General features: G+C 43.5%; 1 protein-coding gene across 2 annotated transcripts in view; it reads left to right on the top strand.

Moving 5' to 3' along the window:
• Window positions 1-23,836, top strand: part of LOC111966423 (metabotropic glutamate receptor 2) — a 67,917-nt gene that overhangs the window by 5,636 nt on the left and 38,445 nt on the right. For both annotated transcript variants that reach the window (XM_023991051.2, XM_023991042.2), the window contains exon 2: window positions 4,548-5,295. In XM_023991051.2, the coding sequence (XP_023846819.1) occupies window positions 4,750-5,295 (546 nt within the window). In that variant the 5' untranslated portion in view covers window positions 4,548-4,749. The remainder of the gene's footprint in view (window positions 1-4,547; window positions 5,296-23,836) is intronic.

Genomic DNA, 23,836 nt, shown 5'->3' with positions numbered 1-23,836 from the left:
ATTCCCACTCTCATTTGGTATTGGAGAAAAAGACCTGTCAGCCCACAAAACGCTGCAGCAGAGAGATGCTGTAAAATAAAATGCAATGTGTCACTTCTAGCATACATACATCCACAAAACCCACAGGCATTTTGCCTCTAAAGTATCTGCAGAGCAGAAATAACATTGACGGTTAGGGTGTATTGGTGAATTGAAGATATGCTGGTGATTTATTTGTAAGTTACAGGTAGAATAGAATACTTGGCAGTAAAGTGTGAAATAGAGCCATGCATTGGTTGATGGATGTAGTGGATGAAGTATGTATGTGAGTGAGAGGATGGGGCCAGTTTACAGCAGGCTTCTTTCCCACTGCTCCCACAGGACGTTACTCAGTGGTCAGATTGGTCCACTTGTCCTCTCCTCGGCCTCGCCCGTCTCGTCCCAACCCTTCATGTCTCCGGTCAAGTTTCCATGGAAACAAAGAGTATAGAGAGGTTACCTAATGAGTGGGAGAATGTGTATTGGTGAGATGAGCATATATATCTCTGAGTGGACATGCACACACACACATACGGATGTATGCACACGCAGGCATTCACACACACACCACACACACACACACACACACCCCACACACACACACACACACACACACACACACACACACACACACACACACACACACACACACACACACACACACACACACACACACACACACACACACACACACACACACACAACACACACACACACCACACACACACACACACACACACACACACACACACACACACACACATAGACCCACTTTCTTTCGCACGCAAACACAGGCGAGCAGGGAAGATCTACAGCAATGACTGAAAAACTGCACTTTTAGATTTTTAGATTTCAGAGAATGGTACTCTACTTAATTTAGGTAGTAAATATCCTGCCATACAGAGCCGTATACAACATGAGATGGTCGATGGCCATAGTGATGGATAACATGAAAGAGTACTTCAATTCAATAGCGTTCTCCCAGACACTCAAAACAAGGAAACACTTTGAGAAATCCAAATGAAATCAGTACAAAGCCAGACTGCCTTTTTTATGACTCATTTTCATAATCTCTAGCTTTCTCAGTGAGCGGATTTAACTGGCAGAGGCAGCTAGTGGCAGTGGCTCATGCAGATGATACTGGCTCAATATCGTGCTCCAATAAACTGCTCCCTTTCCTCCTCTGTAGTGTGGCTAATTAAACCCAGGGGAGGATGGAGGAGAGAGTGACATGATGCTGGCTGCTGCCCCTCCTCCGGACCCATCCATCCATCTCTACTGGAACCACTCTGGGTCTGGGTCCTCACACAGCTCCACACCCAGGGCCTTGCTGCTCTACAGGGGCTGTGTCCCAAATGGAAGGCTATTCCCTAGTGCACTACTTTTTGACCAGGGTCCATAGTGCTCTGGTCAAAAGTAGTGCACTATGCATGGAATAGGGTGCCATTTGGGATGCAACCAGGGTCTGGCTCTGCCTCCCTACTGACCAGAGGGGAGGGGCAGTGGACATAAGAATTTGGATCAGCATGGTCAACCAGTTCACCTTTGAGTTGAATTGGAGAAACATGTTAGTAATTAGTAGGGATAAAAACTAAGAAAAAAAAGAAACGTCCTCTCACTGTCAACTGCGTTTATTTTCAGCAAACTTAACATGTGTAAATATTTGTATGAACACAACAAGATTCAACAACTGAAACATAAGCTGAACAAGTTCCACAGACATGTGACTAACAGAAATGGAAAAATGTGTCCCTGAACAAAGGGGGGGTCAAAATCCAAAGTAWCAGTCAGTATCTGGTGTGGCCACCAGCTGCAATAAGTACTGCAGTGCATCTCCTCCTCATGGACTGCACCAGATTTGCCAGTTCTTGCTGTGAGATGTTACCCCACTCTTCCACCAAGGCACCTGCTAGTTCCCGGACATTTCTGGGGGGAATGGCCCTAGCCCTCACTCTCCGATCCAACAGGTCCCAGATGTGCTCAATGGGATTGAGATCCGGGCTCTTCGCTGGCTATGGCAGAACACTGACATTCCTGTCTTGCAGGAAATCACACACAGAACAAGCAGTATGGCTGGTGGCATTGTCATGCTGGAGGGTCATGTCAGGATGAGCCTGCAGGAAGGGTAGCACATGAGGGAGGAGGATGTCTTCCCTGTAACGCACAGCGTTGAGATTGCCTGCAATGACAACAAGCTCAGTCCGATGATGCTGTGATACACCGCCCCAGACCATGACAGACCCTCCACCTCCAAACCGATCCCGCTCCAGAGTACAGGCCTCGGTGTAACGCTCATTCCTCCGACGATAAACGCCAATCCGACCATCACGCCTAGTGAGACAAAACCACGACTCGTCAGTGAAGAGCACTTTTTGCCAGTCTTGTCTGGTCCAGCGATGGTGAGTTTGTGCCCATAGGCAACGTTTTTGCAGGTGATGTCTGGTGAGGACCTGCCTTACAACAGGCCTACAAGCCCTCAGTCCAGCCTCTCTGTGCAACTATTGGTTACATTTATTTGTATGCAATCTTGGTTTTCATTGGTTTCAGTTGGACAAAAATAGAAAGAACTGAAACAAAGCTGTGAATGAGTAATCACAATGTCATTGTGGTTGTTATAAATCCGCCACTACAGTACTTTCTCAATGTAAATATCATGATATTTATGCAAAATTGTCTGCAGGAAGTAGGAATAATCTTATGCAGTAAAACAGTGTTTAGATTCAATCCATCAGGGGAAAATAAGTCTTCAGCTACTGCTGCAGGGACATTTCAACAGCTCTTTGTGAGTGTGTGTATGACAATGTATGTGTTTGTGTTTGCTAAATCTGTCTCATTTGCATCATTTGCTTTGACAGTGTTCCCCAAGGGATACCTTTTTTTACAATTTGTGTGTGTGTGGTGCGCCTGCCTGCGTGTGCAACAAACAGCTGTGGACTCGTTTCCCTGCAATGAGAGGCATGCGGTCAAACAGGAAACTAGATGGAGAGAGGGAAAGAGAGAGAGAAAGCGAGGAAGATTAGAAATGGAGAGATGGAGAGAGTTTCGCACCAGAACAGTCACATGGCCCCTCAGGCACAGTTGAAGACAAACACATTCTATTCCAGAGGAAGCCATTCACCATGGGGGAAGTGATGCGGTCGGTCGCTAGCGAGCTGCTTAAGAACTCAGACATGAGAAAACACTCTGGAGAATCCAGCCAGCGYCCTCCGTACACACTGTTCTCACATCACACACCCTATATATGCATGTTATACACCTGTGCAAAGAAGCTAGAGCGACATTTCTCCCTAATATAGGTTACTATATATAAAACCAGGGACTTCTGTGGCGTCCTACATCAGCATGTTTAGTGGTATTTCCTATTTGTGTAGTCGCCTTCTGGCTTTGAAACCGATGATTATGTCACATTATCCTGCTATATGACTTGACAGACCCCTAGTCATTTAAAAAAAGATATGTTGTTGAATATTACATATTTAGAATGGGAAAAGGGCCAGCATGCTGCATCATGAATATAGTTGCATGTCACAAGAGAATGGAAGTAGTAAGTTAATATACATTAGCCTATGTAGTATTGTACATGTGTAACTATTAGAAATGTTCTATTATCACTTTTATGTCAATGTGTCATTATCCAGTGACTATCCCTGCATCCTACAGCAGTTATTATCAACACAAATTTCACTGGAATCATAAGACACTAATTTCACTGGAATCATATGACACACATTTCAATGGAATCATACAACACTAATTTCACTGGAATCATACAACACAAATTTCACTGGAATCATACAACACTAATTTCACTGGAATCATACAACACAAATTTCACCTGGAAATCATACAACACTAAATTTCACTGGAATCATACAACACTAATTTCACTGGAATCATACAACAACATATTTCACTGGAATCATACAACACTAATTTTATTGGAATCTTACAACACTAATTTTCACTGGAATCATACAACACACATTTTACTGGAATCATACAACACAAATTTCACTGGAATCATACAACACAAATTTCACTGGAATCATACACCACTAATTTTACTGGAATCTTACAACACTAATTTCACTGGAATCACATGGCACACATTTCACTGGAATCATACACACTAATTTCACTGGAATCATACAACACAAATTTCACTGGAATCATACAACACCAATTTCACTGGAATCATACAACACAAATTTCACTGGAATCATACAACACTAATTTCACTGGAATCATACAACACTCATTTTACTGGAATCATACAACACTAATTTTACTGGAATCATACAACACATATTTTACTGGAATCATACAACACAAATTTTACTGGAATCATACAACACTAATTTTACTGGAATTGGAATCATACAACACACATTTGACTGTCTCGTAAATATGATGTATATGGAAATGAGAATGTGTCCCAGGCACCTTGATTTTCTTGGACTGTATGTGTGTGAAACAAAGGTCTCGTTGTATTGTAGCATTGACTGACTCCCCCTCTGTTTGATCCACAGGCTGTACTCTCCATAACCTGATGCAGGAGATGGCCTCAGCCAGAACAAAAACACTGGCGCTCTGAGATCTGGTGCCGCCGTGCCACGCTGCTCTGTTCCTTGCTAGCCTACTGTACCCTCCCCAGCTCCAGAGAGAACAGAGAGAACCAGAGGAAGAGAAACACCCGACAGCAGTGATCAGACTCACCCAGGGCCCAGGGCCATGTCACCAGGGAGGTCTCCTGGGTTGGGGCTGTACACCCTGCCTCGACACCTCCACCTCCACCTCCACCTCCACCTCTCCCACCTCTGCCTGTTGTTTGTATGTTTGTCCCTCCTGGCCCAAGCCCCACTGGGTCTCCCCATGTCAGGCTTCAATACGGACACCAAGAGGGAGATCACAGTGGACGGGGACCTGATCATAGGAGGGCTGTTCCCTGTGCACCAGAAGGGCGAGGGTGCCGAGGACTGTGGGAAGATCAACGCTCAGAGAGGGATCCAGAGATTGGAGGCCATGTTGTTAGCCCTGGACGAGATCAACAAGGACGAGCGCCTATTGCCGGGGATACGGCTGGGAGCCCACATCCTGGACACCTGCTCTAAGGATACCTACGCCCTGGAGCAGTCCCTGGAGTTTGTCCGTGCCTCCCTCACCAAGGTGGATGATAGCGAGTACACCTGCCCTGACGGCTCCTACGCCATCCATGACGACGTCCCTCTGGCCATCTCTGGGGTGATAGGAGGCTCCTACAGTGATGTCTCCATACAGGTACAGCACTGACTCTACACTCTAAAGATATTTGTTTATGTTGCTCTATTCTATAGGTTCGAACTTGGATCTTAACTATGGTTGCTGATATGAGTACTGAGAGTTTTCTTGATTCTTGCTAAAGATACTTTCTAAAGCAGATACGTTTTTTTAAACTCTGAATTGCTCCTAGTTTATTTAGTAACTCCCAGTCTCTGGTTTTGAGCAATCCCAACCCATGCTTGGTAAATACTGATGCACTGACTGTTCTATAAATCTATGTTACAGTCCAGATAGCCGTCGTTTCACTCCATAGAATAGAGAAGGTACACAATGATTGATGATCATATAACTTTCTCTCTTATTTAAAGTACTGGCATGCAATTACGGTGCTCCATGTTTAGTGAGATGTTAACACAGTAGCTTTAATGAGTATGGGTTCCGCATGCCAGATCTGTTTACCTGTTTGCCCGTATGCTTGGCTGATCTCATTTGGAGGAGCTCCTCTCTTCCCTGGCAATTCAAACTCCAGCAGTGGGCCTGTCAGATGCAAACACGCTGCAGATGTTGGGTTGAGGAGGACGGGCTGACAGGATGACTAGTGACATCATGATTACTCTCAGTAGTAGTAACAATAGTATCAGTAACGGCTGACTGGTGAGGTGAAGCAAGGCGAGCTCCTCACACTGACGTGATGAAAGGCCTACTAATTGCAACAAGATCTCACGGTTTGACCAATTTGCCCTAGCAAAACCCAAGCTTATTTGATGTTAATAGCGCTCAACGTTGCTCCTAGTGGCGGGTTTGAAGGCATCTCCCGACTTCCTGGGGACATGGATGGACGTCCAATTTCAAAGTCAATCTTGAGTGACCTGCCTGACTAATTGGGCCCACGTTTATTGGGACTTAATAAAGCCACTGCCTTGTGAGAGGAGACGCTCCGTACACCCAGACTGGGAGAGAGAGAGAGAGAGTGTGTGCGTGCGTGCATGTCATAGATAATTGTGGACATTCACTTGCACACTCTACACACAATCACCCGTATTTACATGCTCACATACACACATTAGCCAACTCCCAGCTCTGTCAGAGGAACTTCTCCAGCCTAAGGTGATACCTCCCCATACTCAATGATTATACTGTAGTTACCTTCTGGCTAGCCCACAGTAGTATAACAGGCTTATCATCACACATGCCATTATACCTTCTGGGCATCCACAGACCACCAATGGGTTTCAATTAGGGTCCAAGGCATTATTAAAATAGCAGATTTAATCACTGCAGCCTGCATGGATATTTCCTCCAGTGGTTGTACTTCAGTATGCTGGGGCCCAGCCAGTTACTGTGGTGGCTTCCTTCCTTCCCTCTCCTCTGCTTCATAGGCAGAATGACTGCATCCTATGCTACTTGGGAGACAGGGAGGGCTGGATGAATAATAAATTGGACCATTCTACCCAGAGGGGGAGGGTTTGCTCTCTGCGTGAGATATGCCCATATGTCAGGATAAAAGTATGCCATGAAGGTATGTAAAAAAGCTTGGGAAGGCTCACTCTCTGGGGTGCCTTAGTGAGTGCGTCACAGTGTTTAATTGTAGATACTGATGACATTGCCGGGAATCCCCATAGTTGAAAAGGTGCTCATGATTTGAGCAATATTTGAACTATTCCTTAATGATGAGTTTCGTGCTGAGAGAGGGGATCCAGGGACTGCGGTGTTCATGCACTGATCAGCCATTATCTAAACACCAGAGCAGAATTGGAGACTCCACTACAAGTAATTAATTTAGAAAATAGACTGAATACAGCAATGTGCTAACTCCAATCTATTGTTCTGTGTATTCCTCCAAAACAAACATAAATACCTCATAGGGCCTGTGAGGAGGTTTGGGATTAAAAGGACATGCAAACATACGTAGGCTTGATGAACGAGGTATAATTTTGGTAAAGACTATCTGGGGCTTCTGTCTCCTTTCAGGGAGCATGCCCTTGTCCTGTGGTAATTTATAGAGCTCCTATTACCCGTTTCTGTTCTCATGGTTGCCCCAGCTTCTCCCACAGTGGCTCCACGGAATCTATCAGTGGGTTGAATAGACCCACCGGCCTGCCTGACGGTGCTCCTTGCCTTTGGATAACACTTTTTTAACCACATGACCTCTACCCTGTACTTAGACTACACACAGTCTCAGAGGGAGAAAGGGATAGCCTGGTAACTGATCTGTTTGTGCTCCTGAAGGTGCACTTTCTCACTTTCTGTGTTGTAGTGCTGAGCCGGTGGGCCTGTGGGTGTCTGTCTGATGAACAAGGCCCAGTCTATTAGGACTGATTGAACTTGGCTTGGACCGCTCTACATAGGGTCCCAGGGAGTGTGAATCTGTCATTACCTTCACTCTGACACTACTGTCTGTGCTTTATTGAGTGTTTTGTTCAGCCTTCCTTTTTGTGTGCTGAGCAAATTAGCCCTACATTATTAAGACTAATCTTCCCTTGTATTGCACTTCCTTTATCATTCATGTATTTTTAAGCACTTTGGGTTTGTGGAACGGCGCTTCGCAAACACACTGTACTGTCACCACAATTACCGCTACTGTAATTCCTGCAAAGGCTCACATTGTGGTGCGGACTGCGGTGTCTAATTCATAAACACTGATTGATGGCCACATAAACAATGATTTCCTGTGCTCCTAATAGGCTGTCAAATTGAGCCAGACAGACAATGGTGATGGATGAAATGTAGCAGCCAGTCATTGGTTGAAATTATGTTATTCAGAGATATGCAGGTAAAGTGAGTATTGAGTGTGTGTGTGGGCATCGTTCACACGAGCTGCATGTTCTACTACTCTGCAGCCTTTGGCTCCTCAGCCCTCTCCTCTCATGTCTGTCTGTCCTGCACTCCCTGTATAATCCTGATGAGTCAGACTAGAGTCCATGTCTGGGCCGTCCAGGCCGTGTGAAAGGTCACTGTATCTGACCTCCCCGTGTGAACCCCCAGGTGTTCACGTCTGATGTGTGTGAAGTCTCCAGGGAGATGGGCAGGCCACAGGACACCTCACAATCCCCTGCTAAAGGTCCCCATTACCATGGAGATGCACCGGAACATGGCTGCCTCCACCCCACTGGAGGTATGGGACTGGGGAGTTTGGGTCTGGGAGTCTGAACTGGACTGGTTACAATGAGAATGTTGGTGCTGCTGCAGCCTGCCGGATGCATGGTGGTGTTGTTGTGTCCCAGAATCCGATGTGATCTGTGGGTGGATCTGGCCCAGGGACTTGCCAGTGGGTGTCATGGTGTTCCACAGACACAGATTGGGAGGTAGTGTGGAGGCGAGGGCCTGTGACGCCATTGAAGGCTCCACACAGGCTTACCCACACTGTTAGCTGTTTTTGTAATTTTATCAGTTTTTATCAACTTACTGTATTAATCAATAGTATGATATTATATAACTGAATACAGTAGATTACCGTATAATGCACAGTAAAATACCACCCATTTGTTTTACAGCACACTGTATGACCTTTCTATAATTAAAACACTGAAACACTGTAGAATGCACAGTAAAATACTGGAAATGGTGCATTGTGGGAAAATGTTGTGAGCGGGGAAAGAGAGTCTGTGTCATTAACATATTTAAGGCATGCTTTGTAAGAGACTTTATTTGTTGCACCCTTGAGTGAGAATGCTGTACCGCACAGAATACGTGAATATATTGTATTATAGGAATTCTACAAACCTTGTCCTGAAACTTTACAGGAACTTACTGGCAAATTGCTGCCAGGAAATTACTGTGATTGTCATGTGTGCTCCCTCTCCGGCCTCTAGGTCACCAGGCTGCTCGTTATGGCGCACACCTGTCACCATCGTTACGCGCACCTGCGCGTCATCAGACTCACCTGGACTCCATCGCTTCCCTGATTACCTTCCCTATACAGTGGGGCAAAAAAGTATTTAGTCAGCCACCAATTGTGCAAGTTCTCCCACTTAAAAAGATGAGAGAGGCCTGTAATTTTCATCATAGGTACACTTCAACTATGACAGACAAAAAGTGGAGAAAAAAATCCAGAAAATCACATTGTAGGATTTTTAATGAATTTATTTGCAAATTAGGGTGGAAAATAAGTATTTGGTCAATAACAACAGTTTCTCAATACTTTGTATATACCCTTTGTTGGCAATGACAGAGGTCAAACGTTTTCTGTAAGTCTTCACAAGGTTTCACACACTGTTGCTGGTATTTTGGCCCATTCCTCCATGCAGACTCCTCTAGAGCAGTGATGTTTTGGGGCTGTTGCTGGGCAACACGGACTTTCAACTCCTCCAAAGAATTTTCTATGGGGTTAGATCTGGAGACTGGCTAAGCCACTCCAGGACCTTGAAATGCTTCTTACGAAGCCACTCCTTCGTTGCCCGGGCGGTGTGTTTGGGATCATTGTCATGCTGAAAGACCCAGCCACGTTCATCTTCAATGCCCTTGCTGATGGGAGGAGGTTTTCACTCAAAATCTCACGATACATGGCCCCATTCATTCTTTCCTTTACACGGATCAGTCGTCCTGGTCCCTTTGCAGAAAAACATCCCCAAGCATGATGTTTCCACCCCCATGCTTCACAGTAGGTATGGTGTTCTTTGGATGCAACTCAGCATTCTTTGTCCTCCAAACACGACGAGTTGAGTTTTTACCAAAAAGTTATATTTTGGTTTCATCTGACCATAGACATTCTCCCAATCTGCTTCTGGATCATCCAAATGCTCTCTAGCAAACTTCAGACGGGCCTGGACATGTACTGGCTTAAGCAGGGGGACACGTCTGGCACTGCAGGATTTGAGTCCCGGCGGCGTAGTGTGTTACTGGTGTAGGCTTTGTTACTTTGGTCCCAGCTCTCTGCAGGTCATTCACTAGGTCCCCCCGTGTGGTTCTGGGATTTTTGCTCACCGTTCTGTGATCATTTTGACCCCACGGGGTGAGATCGTGCGTGGAGCCCCAGATCGAGGGAGATTATCAGTGGTCTTGTATGTCTTCCATTTCCTAATAATTGCTCCCACAGTTGATGTCTTCAAACCAAGCTGCTTACCTATTGCAGATTCAGTCTTCCCAGCCTGTGCAGGTCTACAATTTTGTTTCTGGTGTCCTTTGACAGCTCTTTGGTCTGGCATAGTGGAGTTTGGAGTTGACTGTTTGAGGTTGTGGACAGGTGTCTTTATTACTGATAACAAGTTCAAACAGGTGCCATTAATACAGGTAACGAGTGAAGGACAGAGGAGCCTCTAAATAAGAAGTTACAGGTCTGTGAAGAGCCAGAAATCTTGCTTGTTTGTAGGTGACAAATACTTATTTTCCACCATAATTTGCAAATAAATTCATTAAAAGTCCTACAATGTGATTTTCTGGAATTTTTTCTCTCATTTTGTCTGTCATAGTTGAAGTGTACCTATGATGAAAATTACAGGCCTCTCTCATCTTTTTAAGTGGGAGAACTTGCACAACTTGCACAACCCGATGACGTCGGGTCCGGGAGCAGCTACAGCCTCTCATGCCTCAGACAGATCGCCAGGCTCCCCTGCCTCAGCCGGTCTGTCAGGTTCCCGCACTCCAGCCGGCAACAGGTTGCACATCAGCGGGGTTGACCGGTCCACTCCTGATCCCCGGGATCTTCCCTTTGGTTGGCGTCCTACGGCTGGAGACAAAATGCGCCGGGGAGGGGGTACCATCACGTATGCTCTCTCTCCGGCACTCTTAAGTCGCCATGCTCTCGTGTCTCAGCTGGACTGAGAGGTTCCCCGCGCCTTAGCAGAGGTGACCGGTCCGCTCCTGATCCCCGGGATGGTCATTTTGGTCGGCGTCCTGCAGCTGGAGCCGCGCGTCAGGGAGGGGGTACTGTTACGTGTGCTCCTTCTCCGGCCTCTTGATCACCAGGTTGCGCGTTATGGCGCACACCCGTCACCATCGTTACGCGCATCTGCGCGTCATCAGACTCACCTGGACTCCATCACTTCCCTGATTACCTTCCCTATAAATGTCACTCCCTTTGGTTCCTTCCCCAGGCGTTATTGTTGCTGTTCCTGTGTCATGTCTGTGTGTTATTCGTGTTTCTTTTTTTTGTATAATTTTGTTTTTATTTATTAAAACACTCACTCCCTGAACTTGCTTCCTGACTCTCAGCGCACATCATTATAGTCATTCAGAATACAGTACCATACTGCATTTTTGGAACACCAAATTCTTTTGGAACACTAGTGGGTGCATGGTAGTGCTGAGCGATTAACTGAAATTAACTAATTGACCAACGTCGGTTCAATTATTTGAATTTTCTGTGAGCTCAATGCACACATTACACTGTTTTCTCTACAGATAAATCAGATCAAGCCCATACTGTGCGATGTAGTAGTGAGTTTCCAACAGGCCAATATTCTACACAATTTAGTGCAGAAAACCTGGTAATTAACTACAATGACCAAAATCCATTGTGTGCCTAATTGTCTGATCTGTGTTTCTTTTACCACTGCTATGTAAAAAAGAAATGAAGAATGTGCGATCGAGAGGGATAGAGAGCAGTTGCTTCGTGAGGTACCTTTACCTGATTGATAGTTGGTATTCAGCAGTCATAAATGCCCTATTTACGTTGAAGAACTACCAAAATAGTGATTTTGTCAGACAGCATAGGCAGCAGCTCTATAGAGATGAGATGATGACTTGGAATGAAACAATAAAGTAATCAAATAAAACAAATGTAATATACACAACAACTGAAATATTTTATTAAAGTAAGGTAATGTGAATAAATTATGGTTAATAAGTGATGAGGTAATGGGCAGTCACTACGCTCATGGGACTTTTATTAATTGTTCTATTCTGTGGTGTTACAGCATTCAATTTATGTTAAAAAAAAATTGAAAGCAAACGGTGATCATTTTTTAATAATCGATCTGAAATCGAACCGACCTCATAAAAGCACTAATCGCTCAGCACTAATGCATGGTATTATTGTTTCTCACGCAATAGAATTTTCTAAGGCATGTCTTATAGGTGGCTATATTGTTGCACCCGTTAGTGAGAGTGCTGTACCAATTTAAGTGATATGTGGTAGTGGTTCCCTAACAAGGAAATATATATAGGGGACAGATCAGAGTAGCAGAAAGTCTCAAACCTTTAATGGTTGAGTGGCTAGCCATGTCCTTTTGATCTGTCTGCCTTGTAGTCACTGTCCGTTTAGAGGCCTTTGTTAAGGCCTAAAGTGCAAGCCATATAAAACACTAATTATCAGTTTGTATGCTGTGATATATTTAAGCAATAAGGCACGAGGGGGTGTGGTATATGGCCAATATATCACGGCTAAGGGCTGTTCTTAGGCACGACACAAGGTGCCTTATTGCTATTATAAACTGGTTACCAACGGAATTAGAGCAGTAAAAAGAAATGTTTTGTCATACACGTGGCATACAGTCTGATATACCACGGCTATCAGCCAATCAGCATTCAGGGCTGGGACCCTGAATATTCACTGTTAGTAATTGCTGATTTAATTTTCAATACAATTCAACAATAAAGTACTGCTATGTTGCTATATATTTACTGCAGCATAATGTAAATGATGGTGCATTGTGGAGAAATATTGTGGAAGGAGAAAGAATCACTTGCTCATTTACACATTTTAACTTTTTACTGCAGTGGGCTTAAATCAGGGTCAGTGTTTCTTGGTAGTCTTAAACAAATCTACTTTGAAACAAAAGTACAGTTGAAGTCGGAAGTTTGCATACACCTTAGCCAAATACATTGAAACTAAATTTTTCACAATTCCTGACATTTAATCCCAGTAAAAATTCCCTGTTTTAGGTCAGTCACCACTTTATTTTAAGAATGTAAAATGTCAGAATAATAGCAGAGAGAATGATTTATTTCAGTTTTTATTTCTTTCATCACATTCCCAGTGGGTCAGAATTGGGTCAAACGTTTCGGGTAGCCTTCCACAAGCTTCCCACAATAAGTTTTGTGAATTTTGACCCATTCCTCATGACAGAGCTGGTGTAACTGAGTCAGGTTTGTAGGCCTCCTTGCTCGCACACGCTTTTTCAGATCTCCCCACAAATGTTCTATAGGATTGAGGTCAGGGCTTTGTGATGGCCACTTCAATACCTTGACTTTGTTGTCCTTAAGACATTTCGCCACAACTTTGGAAGTATGCTTGGGGTCATTGTCCATTTGGAAGACCCATTTGCGACCAAGCTTTAACTTCCTGACTGATGTCTTTAGATGTTGCTTCAATATATCCACATCATTTCCCTTCATAATTTTCCTTCCTTTTGTGAAGTGTACCAGACCCTCCTGCAGCAAAGCACCCCCACAACATGATGCTGCCACCCCTGTCCTTCACTGTTGGGATGGTGTTCTTCGGCTTGCAAGCGTCCCCCTTTTTCCTCCAAACATAACGATGGTCGTTATGGCCAAACAGTTATATTTTTGTTTCATCAGACCAGAGGACATTTCTCCAAAAAGTACGATCTATGTACCCATGTGCAGTCCCCATGTGGCGGTTTTGGAGCAGTGGCTTCTTCCCTGCTGAGCGGTCTTTCAGGTCATGATGATATAGGACTCATTTTACTGTGGTTGCACAACGTGTATTACCGGGAATGCACATCAAGCCTCCACGATTCTACAGATCTATTTTGCACTGTAATAAGACCAGTTTGGAAGCCTTTGTTTACTCCTCTAGATGTGCAAGTGATATAACACAGGCGCTCTCATTTGTTGACTTCTGTAACCGTAAAAGCCTTGGTTTCATGCATGTAAACATCAGAAGCCTCCTCCCTAAGTTTGTTTTACTCACAGCTTTAGCACACTCCGCCAACCCTAATGTCCTTGCCGAGTCTGAATCCTGGCTTAGGAAGGCCACCAAAAATTCTGAGATTTCCATCCCCAACTACAATATTTTCCGTCAAGATAGAACTGCCAAAGGGGGAGGAGTTGCAACCTACTGCAGAGATAGCCTGCAAAGTTCTGTCATACTTTCCAGGTCTATGCACAAACAGTTCGAGCTTCTAATTTGAAAAATGAATCTCTCCAGAAATAAGTCTCTCACTGTTGCCGCATGTTATAGACCCCCCTCAGCTCCCAGCTGACACCACCTTGACACCATATGCGAATTGATTTCCCCTCATCTATCTTCAGAGTTCGTTCTGTTAGGTGACCTAAACTGGGATATGCTTAACACCCCGGCCGTCCTACAATCTAAGCTAGATGCCCTCAATCTCACACAAAGTATCAAGGAACCCACCAGGTACAACCCTAAATCCGTGAACATGGGCACCCTCATAGATATTATCCTGACCAACTTGCCCTCCAAATACACCTCTGCTGTTTTCAATCAGGATCTCAACGATCATTGCCTGCATCCGTTATGCATCCACGGTCAAATGACTACCCCTCATCACTGTGAAACGCTGGCCTTTCTAATCAAACTGGCCCAGGTATCCTGGAAGGATATTGACCTCATCCCGTCAGTAGAGGATGCCTGGTTGTTCTTTAAAAGTAATTTCCTCACCATCTTAAATAAGCATGACCCTTTCAAAAAATGTAGAACTAGGTTCACTTCAGACCTGACTGCGCTCGACCAGCACAAAAACATCATGTGGCGTACTGCACTAGCATCGAATAGTCCCCGCGATATGCAACTTTTCAGGGAAGTCAGGAACCAATACACACAGTCAGTTAGGAAAGCAAAGGCTACCTTTTTCAAATAGAAATTTGCATCCTGTACCTCTAACTCCAAACGTTCTGGGACACTGTAAAGTCCATGGAGAATAAGAGCACCTCCTCCCTGCTGCCCACTGCACTGAGGCTAGGAAACACTGTCACCACCGATAAATCCACAATAATCGAATTTCAATAAGCATTTCTCTATGGCTGGCCATGCTTTCCTCCTGGCTACCCCAACCCCGGCCAACAGCTCCGCACCCCCCGCAGCTACTTGCCCAAGCCTCCCCAGTTTCTCCTTCACCAAAATTCAGATAGCAGATTTCTGAAAGAGCTGCCAAACCTGGACCCGTACAAATCAGCTAGGCTAGACAATCTGGACCCTCCCTTTCTAAAATTATCCGCCGCTATTGTTGCAACCCCTATTACTTGTCTGTTCTACCTCTCTTTCGTATCGTCCGAGATTCCTAAAGATTGGAAAGCTGCCGCGGTTGTCCCCTCTTCAATGGGGGTGACACTTTAGACCCAAACTGTTACAGACCTATATCCATCCTGCTCTACCTTTCTAAAGTCTTCGAAAGCCAAGTTAACAAACAGATCACTGACCATTTCAAATCCCACCGTACCTTCTCCGCTGTGCAATACGGTTTCCGAGCTGGTCACGGGTGCACCTCAGCCACGCTCAAGGTACTAAACGATATCAGAACCGACATCGATAAAAGACAGTACTGTTCAGCAGTCTTCATCGACCTGGCCAAGGCTTTTGACTCTGTCAATCACTGTATTCTTATCGGCAGACTCAACAGCCTTGGTTTCTCAAATGACTGCCTCACCTGGTTCACCAACTACTTCTCTGATAGAGTTCAGTGTGTCAAATTGGAGGGCCTGTTGTCCAGACCTCTGGAAGTCTCTATGGGGGTGCCACAGGGTTCAATTCTCGAACCGACTCTTTTCTCTGTATATATCAATGATGTCGCTCTTGCTGCGGGTGATTCCTTGACCCAACTCTATGCAGACGACACCATTCTGTATACATCTGGCCCTTCTTTGGACACTGTGTTAACAAACCTCCAAACGAGCTTCAATGCCATACAACACTCCTTCCGTGGCCTCCAACTGCTCTTAAACGCTAGTAAAACTAAATTCATGCTCTTCAACCGATCGCTGCCCGCACCCGCCCGCCAAACTAGAGGTTCTGACTTAGAATATGTGGACAACTACAAATACCTAGGTGTCTGGCTAGACTGTAAACTCTCCTTCCAGACTCATATTAAGCATCTCCAATCCAAAATTAAATCTAGAATCGGCTTCCTATTTCGCAAACAAAGCCTCCTTCACTCACACTGCCAAACATACCCTCATAAAACTGACTATCCTACCGATCCTCGACTTCGGTGATGTCATTTACAAAATAGCCTCCAACACAATTGGATGCAGTCTATCACAGTGCCATCTGTTTTGTCACCAAAGCCCCATATACCACCCACAACTGCGGCCTGTATGCTCTCGTCGGCTGGCCCTCGCTACATATTCGTCGCCAGACCCACTGGCTGCAGGTCATCTATAAGTCTTTGCTAGGTAAAGCTCCACCTTATCTCAGCTCACTGGTCACCATAACAACACCCACCCGTAGCATGCGCTCCAGCATGTATATCTCACTGGTCATCCCCAAAGCCAACACCTCATTTGGCCACCTTTCCTTCCAGTTCTCTGATGCCAATGACTGGAACAAATTTCAAAAATCGCTGAAGTTGGAGACTTATATCTCCCTCACTAACTTTAAACATCAGCTATCTGAGCAGCTTACTGATTGCTGCAGCTGTACACAGCCCATCTGTAAATAGCCCCTCCAACTACCTACCTCATCCCCATATTGTTTTTATTTACTTTTTTTGCTCTTTTGCACACTAGTATTTCTACTTGCACATCATCATCTGCACATCTATCACTCCAGTGTTAATTTGCTAAATTGTAATTACTTCGCTGCTTTTGGCCTATTTATTGCCTTACCTCCTTACTCCATTTGCACACACTGTATATAGATTTTTCTATTGTGTTATTGGCTGTACTTTTGTTTATCCCATGTGTAACTCTGTGTTGTCGCACTGCTTTGCTTTATCTTGGCCACTAAAAAAACCCTAGTATTCATTAATATGATGTAATATGCAAATGACTACAGCCAACCTGCTTACTTTAATCTCTTGTAATTACAGTAAAATACTGTAGAAATAACTTTCTTACCGTTTATTAGTCACTCATTGTATTGTACTGTGTTTCATTGCTCTAGGCATCAAGTTACCGTGAATATTTCAGTATTGTATTGGCACTATCCAGTCAAATCAAATTTCAAATGTCCTCATCTGCTTGCATGCGCCTTCCCTATATCAATGTGTTTTGCTTCTTCCCTTGTGCACTACGCTTTCCGCACACTAATTGTTACTATGCCACAGGTCAATACAGTCCACCAGTCTAACTGTCTATGTTGACAATAGTGGTTGGTGGATCGTTTGTCCAGATCTGCAATAGGCTAACTAGCAATCATACCACACATAAAAGCATTCAAAGCTACATCAATTTAATCCACAAGAACAAATAGGAATAGCTGATAGAAAGCTGAAAGGCCAGGTGGATCATTGCAGATGAACGTACAGTGAAGACATGAGACATGCAGCTCAAAAAGATCCCCTATTTATAGTGTTTAGGGACAATACAATGATCCTACTTAGACTAGCCTACAACACCACAATGCAATGAATCATTGCAAAATTCTACTCTATGCTAATTTGAATAATGGCACACAAGCCCTGTGATTTGGATGTTTCATTCCATTTGGATCAGTTGTTTGTGGGTCTACTCTCTACAGTTTATAATGTCCAGAAAGACATAGTAGCAGGCCAGTCTGGATGTATTTGTACTTTTATTCGATATTTTACTTAGATGTGCTGTCTGTTATGGATCATCATTCGCCCATGTCATCCTATAATAATTTGGCCACAGCTCCTGGCAGGCCCAGTTATTCTCAAAAGCATAACGTGTGCTCTACCTCCTCTCCAACCCGAGCGGCTATTCCTCGCACACCTAGAACGCTTCAATATAGCCTAAATAGTTGTAATTTAACTTTTAAAATGTATTCCCTTTTATATGTGGCATAAACACAACCAGTCCTGTAGGCATGCATACGCTTGTCCAAAATATAATTTCAGCATCCTCAAAATGGCTTGACATTAACTAGATTTCCATCCAATATTTTTATGCGAGTAAAGTACGTCGGATGAAAAATGTCACAACATCATGGGAAAGCATGCAGTTTATTAGGTGATAGATTAAATAATGATGAACTTCACAGGGTGGTGAAAATGCATGGTGTTGAGCTTGATGCTCCTTTCAGTGAATAAGCCTGAATAACCGGTGTCTGTATATAGCCTTGCTACTGTTATTTTCACATTTCTTTTTACTGTTGTTTTATTTCTTTACACACACACACACACACACACACACACACACACACACACACACACACACACACACACACACACACCTTTTTTTTCACACTATTGATTAGAGCCTGTAAGTAAGCATTTCACCTTAAGGTGAAATTCGGCGCACGTGACAAATAAACTTTGATTTGATTTGCCATCTTGCACTTTTGTCCATAATAATCTCATCATGTAGGCTATACCCACACTGTATCTGTGAGCTGTTGGCTAAAGTGCACGTGCCAATACCAGAGTGGGCACATTTGCTATACCTATGGAACATTTATTACAAAACCATCAGTAGCCCTAGAGTTGAAAATGCGATGAAAACCCATTTAACTTGTATTTATTATTCGGTACATGGGAGTTTAACCGCAAAAGTTATTTTTATGTGCACTACATATTTACGCACAGACTTTTATCCTGAACAAGTCAATTTGATGGAAACACAACTCTGATGGGAAATTAGCATGTTGTTTTTATGCAGATTTTAGAATATTCGCCTGAAAATCTGTCGCCAAATTGGATGGAAACCTAGCTACAGACACAATAAAGACTCTGGCAGGTGTGCTAGTGCAGTGACACTTTGATTATGCCTGCACATAATGGTTCACCAGCAGCCCCAAACATCTAAAGAATAAGCAACAGAAAAGTCAAAACAAGCTTTTAAGAATTTTACTAAATTAACTCTCATTTTAAGCAGCTAGGCTCGTTTTCTGTGGAAAAAAATAATTGTAGTATTAATTCAACTTGGTCTGGTCCACAGAATTACACTATATATACACAAAAGTATGCGGACACCACTTCGAATTACTGGATTTGGCTATTTCAGTTTGGCTATTTCAGTCAAGAATGGGAAAAACTCCCCAAATACAGGTGTGCCAAGCTTGTAGCGTCAAACCCAAGAAGGCTAAAGGCTGTAATCGCTGCGAAAGCTGCTTCAACAAAGTACTGAGTAAAGGGTCTGAATACTTATGTAAATGTGATATTTCAGTTTTATTTTTTATAAATTGGCAAAAATAAATGAAAAGCAGTTTTTTCTTCATCATTGTGGGGTATTTTGTATAGATAGATGATGGAAAAAAACGATTTAATACATTTTAGAATAAAGCTGTAACCTAACAAAATGTGGAAAAATAATTATTTCCAAAGCCACTGTATATATATAATAATATACTGTACCAGTCAAAAGACACCTACTCATTACAGGGTTTTTCTTTATTTGTACTATTTTCTACATTGTAGAATAATAGAAGACATCAAAACTATGAAATAACACATATGGAATCATGTAGTAACCCAAAAAATTGTTAAACAAATCTAAATATATTTTATATTTGACATTCTTAAAAGTAACCACCCTTTGCCTTGATGACATATTGCATACTCTTGGCATTCTCTCAAACATCTTCATGACTACATTTCTAAATGTATATTTGAATGACATTAGAGATAATTGACAGAAGTTCATGGATGAACTTTGGCCTGTTAAGGAAATGTGGCTTCTTTATTCAGGTGTGAAATGGACGTCAAATACCATAATATCTCATTAAAGAAAGGATTCCTACATATCTTAGTGATAAAGCCACATGTTGCGCTCTTCAATATGTCCCCTATAATTCAGCACTACAAAGGCATGTCTGTGCTGCCTTCACAGACACCGACATTTCAGTGAGTAGTTAAGGGAGCATTCGCGCTATTTCTCATCATAAGCCATGCGGGTGCTGTGTTGATTAGTGATGCACTATATTCCACAATTACAGCGAGGAACATCTAATTAATGCATCGCAGGGTCTACAGCAGCGTTACCCCCGACAACAGTCCTGTTAAACGTGACTCACTGACACTGCTATGAAACCGTCCCTAACGGTAACCAAGCTATAAACACCTAGGCGCATCAGCTGCATAGCAACAGATCTGAGATGATGTCAGAAGCTCAAATACTCAGACACACAGAGAGAAGGTTCACAGAGAATTTCCCCTGTGTGGGGAAATCTCCATGATGGTTTATTAAACAGACATAGTAGTATAGACTAGAAAAAGTATTGATTATTCCTAACAGCGTGGAAAGATAGTGTCTGAATGTAAAAACAAAGGCACTTCTTGCCATGCTCTTTGCGAGAGAGGGTGCACTTTTTAGTTCCTGCTGCGCATGCCAGAATCCTCCTGTTATTTAAAGAGGAATGTTTAGCACATTCTCCAGACGCAGCGCTGAGACTCAGTAATTAATCCGACAGGGCGCCATTTAGAGATGGATGATGTAACAACATCTGATAGGAGAAGAGCCACATACTTACACACATGCAGGCAAGTACACACACGTATGCACGCACAAATGCATGCACACAGTGATTTCAAGGTCCCAGGCAGAGGCCAGTTTGAGCCCATCCTACCTGCGTATCCTAAAACAATTTTATGGGATTTATAGGTAAGACGTACCTGTATACTGAACAAAAATATAAACGCAACATGCAACAATTTCAAAGATTTTACTGAGTTAGAATTCATGAAATAAATTGACTAGGCCATAATCTATGGATGTCACATGACTGGGAATACAGATATGCATCTGTTGGTCACAGATACCTTAAAAAAAAGGTAGGGGCGTGGATCAGAAAACCAGTCAGTATCGGGTGTGAACACCATTTGCCACATGCAGTGCGACACATCTCCTTCGCATTTAGTTGATTAGGCTGTTGATTGTGAATGTTGTCCCACTCCTCATCAATGGCTGTGCGAAGTTGCTGGATATTAGCGAGAACAGATCCTTGCAACATGGGGCCGTGCGTTATCATGCTGAAACATGAGGTGATGGTGGTGGATGAATGGCACGTCAATGGGCCTCAGGATCTCATCACGGTATCTCTGTGCATTCAAATTGCCATCAATAAAAATACAATTGTGTTCGTTGTCTGTAGCTTATGCCTGCCCATACCATAACCCCACTGCCACCATGGGGCACTCTGTTCACAATGTTGACATCAGCAAACCGCTCGCCCACACGACGCCATACACGTGTTCTGAGGTTGTGAGGCCGGTTGTACGTACTGCCAAATTGTCTAAAACAACTTTGGAGGCGTCTTATGGTAGAGAAATGAACATTCAGCTCTCTGGCAACAGCTTTGGTGGACATTCCTGCAGTCAGCATGCCAAATGCACGCTATTTTAGAGTGGCCTTTTATTGTCCCCAGCACAAGGTGCACGTGTGTAATGATCATGCTGTTTAATTCATCTTATTGATATACCACACCGGTCAGGTGTATGGATTATCTTGGTAAAGGAGAAATGCTCACTAACAGTGATGTGAACAAATTTGTGCACAACATTTTAGAGAAATAAGCTATTTGTGCATATGGAACATTTCTGGGATCTTTTATTTCAGCTCATTAAACATGGGACCAGCACTTTACATGTTGTGTTTACATGTTGACGCCAGGTCAGCGGAGTCAATCACCACCTTCCGGAGACACCTGAAACCCCACCTCTTTAAGGAATACCTAGGATAGGATAAAGTAATCCTTCTAACCCTCCCCCCTTAAAAGAGTTAGATGCACTATTGTAAAGTGGTTGTTCCACTGGATATCATAAGGTGAATGCACCAATTTGTAAGTCGCTCTGGATAAGAGCGTCTGCTAAATGACTTAAATGTAATGTAAATGTAATGTGTTTATATTTTTGTTAAGTATAATTTAACTGTAAAAATGTATTACCTTTAATTTGCCATGAACACAACTAGGGCTGTGGCGGTCATAATATTTCGTCAGCCAAATAAAATTGTCAAGCAAATTGTCAAGCAAATAACTGTAGGTCTCATGGTAATTGACCGTGAATTAACATAAACACATTTAGCATCTCCTGGTTTCCACACAATGCCAAGAGATTCCAAAGCTGTCATCAAGGCAAAGGGTGGCTATTTGAAGAATTTTGATTTGTTAAACAATTTTGGGGTTTTGATATCTTCACTATTATTCTACAATGTAGAAAATAGTACAAATAAAGAAAAACCCTTGAATGAGTAGGTGTTCTAAAACTTTTCACCTGTCTTGAAGGAAATATGTCATCTACAGTATGCAATTAAATAGCGAATGGAGGACACATTTCCTGTGCTTCATTTTCATGCCAGCCCAGTAGGCTATACTTCTCTTGTGAAGATAAGCAATGTGCTTAATATTAGTTGAGAGATAAATATAGCATGCCTAGCCTATAGAAAGCTGACTGGATGCTCCTCTTTTTAACAGAGACCATCACTCTGTTTTCTTGCACAATTGCATAGCCTATAGAAAGGTTGAGCAACATGAGCTCTGGGCTCTCTTGAAGTGTTTATTTGTTTTTATTTATTTAAAAAAAAAAATCAAAGTTAAAGTCTTGTCCCATTGCTGCAACTCCCATATGGACTCGGGAGAGGCGATGGTTACCATGACTAAACGGTCATGTGGATTTTTACTTCATTCATGACTCGTGACCACAGGTGTGGCGGTAATAAAGTCAAAGCAACACACCTAATAACAAACAGTCATGATGTTTTCATTTGATTGTCAAACAAATCAATAAAAAAAGTAGGTTACATTTGCACGTTCATCCAAAATAATTCCAGCATCCGAACAGCGCACTGTGCACCCGTCAAATTTGCTTCAATTCGCAAGTGGCTGAAACCCACTGGCGAAAGCATCCAGGCGAGCGAAACACCGCTCCTCTGTCTTACTATGTATAGCCCATGTATCTGATGCTGTCTGGCCAAAAAGAGTATCACATACCATGATATTTTTGTCCAGACCCGTCGCGGACCAGGATGTCTTGCTCCCAGACAGACTAAATAACTTCTTTGCTCGCTTTGAGGACAATACAGTGCCACTGACACGGCCCGCTACCAAAACCTGCAGACTCTCCTTCACTGCAGCCGACGTGAGTAAAACATTTAAACGTGTTAACCCTCGCAAGGCTGCAGGCCCAGACGGCATYCCCAGCCGCGTCCTCAGAGCATGCGCAGACCAGCTGGCTGGTGTGTTTACGGACATATTCAATCAATCCTTATCCCAGTCTGCTGTTCCCACATGCTTCAAGAGGGCCACCATTGTTCCTGTTCCCAAGAAAGCTAAGGTAACTGAGCTAAACGACTACTGCCCCGTAGCACTCGCTTCCGTCATCATGAAGTGCTTTGAGAGACTAGTCAAGGACCATATCACCTCCACCCTACGCCCCCAGTGATTGTTTTTGCAGACCTCGACTACCTCTGGAAGCCTTGCGGTTTGAGGGCGGAGCAGTTGCCTTACCAGGCGGTGATACAGCCCGACAGGATGCTCTCGATGTGTGCATCTGTAGTGAAGTTTGTGAGTGCTTTTGGTGACAAGCCGAATTTCTTCAGCCTCCTGAGGTTGAAGAGGCGCTTGTCGCTGCCTTTCTTCACA

This window comes from Salvelinus sp. IW2-2015, linkage group LG1 (genome assembly GCF_002910315.2).
Source record: "Salvelinus sp. IW2-2015 linkage group LG1, ASM291031v2, whole genome shotgun sequence".
Classification (NCBI taxonomy): domain Eukaryota; kingdom Metazoa; phylum Chordata; class Actinopteri; order Salmoniformes; family Salmonidae; genus Salvelinus; species Salvelinus sp. IW2-2015.
Note: the sequence above shows the minus strand (reverse complement) of the source record. Positions and strands in the feature narration are given on the sequence as shown.